General features: G+C 36.2%; 1 protein-coding gene across 1 annotated transcript; it reads right to left on the bottom strand.

Moving 5' to 3' along the window:
* Positions 1–504: 504 nt before the first annotated feature.
* On the bottom strand, positions 505–1844 carry LOC115779433 (granzyme B(G,H)-like). The gene is made up of 5 exons (XM_030728100.1): positions 1772–1844; positions 1522–1681; positions 1185–1323; positions 806–1030; positions 505–660 (listed from the first exon to the last, which is right to left on the bottom strand). Exons 1-5 carry the CDS (start codon positions 1827–1829, stop codon positions 505–507), a joined length of 738 nt encoding a protein of 245 aa, XP_030583960.1. The 5' UTR covers positions 1830–1844.
* Positions 1845–4956: the final 3112 nt, after the last annotated feature.

The following is a 4956-nucleotide window of genomic DNA, read 5'->3' on the forward strand; positions in this document are numbered from 1 at the left end:
CCTGTACAGGATGTACCCTGCCTCTTGCCCTTTGACTGCTGGGATAGACTCCAGCCCACCCACAACCCTGAACAGGATAAGTGGAAGAGGATGGATGGATGGATGGATGGATGATGAAAATAAGTCATTTTGGAAGAACACAGTGAATAAGCAACGTGTCTTTTAAACAAACATAATATCCTGGATTCTCTTTTACTCTAATCTAAAACAAACACAAAACAGTAAATTACATGCTTTTGTTTAATAGCAGGAAATGCAGTATCTAACATCAGCAGTTATCTAATTAAACAACACTGAGTCTACATTATAATTTCTGATTGTAATTAACTATAACTAAAATGGAGCATATTTTTAGTTAGCAACAGAAGGTAAAAAGTAGCTGCAAGTTTTCCAAAACTTTATCTTAACATTTCAATTATCACATCACTTCTTTTCAAGATAAATTTGCATTCAAACTCCAAATACTGGGATTTGATCTGCTGAGTTTTACATGTATTAGCCCTTTCAATTATGTTTCTTCATAATAAAATCAATCCAATCACTGTTGTCAGGTATCTTAGTATAACCATAGACTGTCAGACCATCTGGGTTTTGCATGTTGGCACACACCACTCCATACGCCTTTCCATCTTCACAGACTAATGGACCACCAGAGTCTCCCTGGAAGTACATGCAAACTATGTAGTTATTTCACATTAAGTGAACAGTAAGCTAATTATCATTGTTGACCAAAGTATTTAATTATTTGCAGTAAAAGGCAAACAAACAAACAAATGAATAAACAACAACAGCAAAAAAAACTTACTTCACCCGGGCCTTTTTTACCCTCTGAGCAGTACTTATTTTCCTCAGCGCACTGCTTATTTTCAACCAGGGTTACATCGACTTCCAATAGATTGAGAGACATGTGCATGCTGTTTTCTGTACGTCCCCAGCCGGAAACTACACATGATTGTGGCAGCGAGCCAAAATCACGGTCTGCAAGAACAATAGGTTTCACATTGTCGGTGAACTTTGCTTTAGAACTCAACTGAAGGAACAAGGAGAGATAAAAACATTTTCAGTATATATTAGTATCATTCTATGCAGTATATTTTAGTGGGTTTTTTCAGTTGAGCAAAATGATAAACAAAATTTTGGTATGGATGACAATTATTAAGTACAATGATTTTGGTATTTTTTACCTTAAGAAGCATTATGTCATTTCTATAATCAGTCTTGTTGTAGTCTCTGTTTGGAAATGCATTTTTCCCAGGCACCGTCAATTGCTGTACATCATTCTTTTTGTAGTAATTGTGAAGTCCCAGATAGATTTTGTAGGACCTGAAATGAAATAAGTGCAAACACTTTTTCAAGCAATAAAGTGATCCAGTATTAACAAAAGTATTTCAAAACTAATTTATAACCAAACTTATGAAAGCACCATAAAACATATACCCCTGTCTCAGAGGATAATTTGATTTGTTGTTGGGAAAACAATTACCTAATAACTTCTAGGTGAACATAACATGTTAAACTTACTCCGCGTGACAGTGGGCAGCAGTCATCACAAAATCCTCACTCAGAAGGAAGCCATCACAGTGCATTTTTTTACCATTTGACATGTGCCTCTCCAAAAGCACCATGTATGGCCTGCTATGTGGCACAGCCTCATGGCCACCAATGATTTCTCCAGTGTGAACTGAGGGAAAAAGTTATGTATGTCAAAATCTTAACTATGCACTGTCTCAGTTTTAACAGTGTAAAATAATGCACTGTGAAAGACTCTTACCTTGATCTTGAAGAGTCAGCACAAGTATCAGTACTCCCAGGTTAAAGCGGATAAACATGGTGCAATCAGTGCAAACAGTGAGCTGTGGAAGATCAGTGGCACACTTCACTGACAGCTTCAGTGTTTGAATGCTTCCTTGCACTGTGAGAGAAGGAGGTGTTTGTGATATTTGCATATGCAAATGATTCATAACTTTGCCCCACCATCCATCCATCCATCCATCCATCCGTCCATTTTCTTCCGTTTATCCAATTCAGGGTCACAGGCTATCCAAGCTGCCATAGGGAGAAAGGCAGGGTACACCCTGAACAGGTCACCTTACACAGGTCACACAGAGATCACAGAGCCCCTAAGAAAACAATATTGTATTGCTATTATGGTGAGGCAGTGTGTATTTATATTTATACACACACACATTTTTTTTCATTAAAAGAAAGATTTGATTTTGTCAGATGACAGCACACTAACCTTCACAAATAGTATAATGGATTTCATGGCATAGGGAGTAAGTACATAAGAGTCCTTCTGCAGCCATGGAGCAAACACATTTTTACAGTCAAGGATAGACTTACCTTGAAAAGGAACTCTACATACTGTACAGCCATGTGAAAAAAAATGTATGTTGCATGGAATTTTTTTTACCCGAGGTCCTGCACACAGAAGGAAACCCTGTCTTCCCATGTCATTTAAAGTCTGCAGTTTAAACACCCCACAACTGAAGCATGCAAGAAAAAAGCAAATGAATGTTTATGACAATGTGGCAAAAAGCATGAAAATATAAATGAAGAGGAGAGGTCTTCGTACAGAAGCCTTGGATGCAGTATAAAATATAAATGACTGGTGAGTAGAGTACAGATCACTGGCATTATCTAGCAAGTTAGAAACAACCTCACCTGAAAACTTTAAAGAAACTCTTTGCTTCCTGTCACCATAAATTATAATGCATTTAAGGTGGAAAAAAAGAGAAGAGATTTAGATGAGATCTCCTCATGATGATACACCAATATAAAAGAAACACGTAATGAAACAGCAGGAGTGCTTTAGACTATCAGTCTTTCTTCATGCTGTTCTGATGTTCTGACCAGATGATCATTTTTCATCTGATAAAAATCTGCATATACAACAATGCACGTGGATTGCAGAAAGCATCTCTGCATACACAAGAGATACTGTATGCTTTGACCTTTTGGTACACAGCTCCACTAACACATATGATAAGAGATTAATGGGACGTCACACTTAACATTCACAATGATGATGACTTTACACAGGTTTATAAGCAGCCACTAAAAAATAAGACAGAAGTGATAGAGAACATTGAAACTACACTGTATTAATATAGCCTTTTTATGTTTCCTATCAAATAATGATGATAGAGAGGATTATTATGCTAGCATACGGTGTTCTGGTTAGCATTTGGTAATGCAAATAGCACAACCTTTGTTGATAACTCCACCTTCATCTGCTGAGTTTTTGATTTTACTCACAGCAAGACCTGCAACGTCTGCCCGATTTCATACAGATAACATTTGAACAAGTCGAAATGCACAGTCAGAGAAAGGCAGGCGCAGAGAATAGTCAGAGAAAATAAATGAAACACCCCCACCACAGATGCAGCTAAATGCCAAAAAAGTCCCAACCAGGGTGCAAATCATTCAAAAACACTAGTTAAAACTCACCCACTCAACCAATTTACATTGTCATAGCTTATGTGAATATGTGTCGGTGTGAAGGGTTGTTTGATACTTCTGCCAAGTCCCATTTACATAGACATTTTAAAAAAGAGAATGACATCCAAATGTGAAATAACTTCGGATGTCATTCTCTTGTTTTGTGGGTTTTAGGGCGTCCATAGAAATTCGGAAAGGCTTCCAATTAAGTCACACATTTTTTGTATTTTGCAATCTGAATAACTTCCCATGACAGTGAAAATACTGAAGAACTTTATAACATACAGTTCAAAATATAATGACATATATAACATTACAGCTAATGATATGCCTCTAGCCTTTGGAAATAATGCTTGATACTGTTCGCTGTACTTGATTCAGTGATTGTTGCCATCAGATTTTATTGGGCCCCATTTCAGTTCTAACATGTTCTATGTTGATATAATACACACTGAAAGAAATGTTGTAGCAACCAAGTCTCATACACCCTGTTTTTCTCGGCCTACAGGAAAATACTGAAGGTCTGTATTCAACACTATTTATTTTATTAAGATAAAGTATTGATGGGATATGATTACATATTTAATTGGGAGAAAGTGGTGCCTGAATCGTATGATCCGTTACATGGAAAGTGAGACACATACACATACATACGCACATATATGCTTTTAGTTGTAAAGAAATACAGTTAGTATATGTTTGGTAAGCTATCTGTTCAGTGTTGTGACATTATACTGAAATTAAATTTGCACACACATATAGTGAAAAATAACATCTTTTTGTTATTATTTGACGCCAAATACAAATGATGGTCTAACCCCAAAGTGTTACATATTATTTACTTACTTATGTATTTTTTGTATAAATTTCATGCATTTCTTTGACCTGAATAAGCTTCACACCATTAATTTGGGGGATTTTTAAATACGAGCTTCCTCAGTTCTTGTTCATTATAATTAATTCTTTTTTTTTTTCAGTCCATGAGTCAATTGAAGTTCATTTGGTTTCTCAGTCTTGTGTATCTGGCTCAATCACACGTGTGAAAATGTTCTTGCATCTATCATCCTGTTTGCAGTTGTCAGGAAATACAGATTACTATCACGATTTGCTCTGTCTGACTTGAAAACTTGCAGTATGTTGCCCAATGGTTTTCTCTGTTTTTTGTGGTGGTTTCTTTAGGTTAAAGGACACATACACACTGATCAGGAACTATTCTCCTGAACATTAACAAAGAAACATGCACGCCTACATGCTGAAGAGCATTTTTGACTTGCCTTACAGTCATAAAGTTACTACGCAAATGTTTTTGTGCTCAAAATTACTGTTCCTGATTAGTGTCATTTTTCCATTTTGCAGTGTTCTGGTCAGAACCATAATGCACACAACTGCTAAACAAAGGTGGCAAAAGTATAGATATTCTTTGCTTATGTAGAAGTACAAATGCTTCTGTCAAAAATAAATTTAAAAAGAAACTAGCTGAAGTATTGATTCAACTTCTTTACTCAAGTAAAAGTG

The sequence above is a fragment of the Archocentrus centrarchus genome, chromosome 4 (assembly GCF_007364275.1).
Source record: "Archocentrus centrarchus isolate MPI-CPG fArcCen1 chromosome 4, fArcCen1, whole genome shotgun sequence".
Classification (NCBI taxonomy): Eukaryota; Metazoa; Chordata; class Actinopteri; order Cichliformes; family Cichlidae; genus Archocentrus; species Archocentrus centrarchus.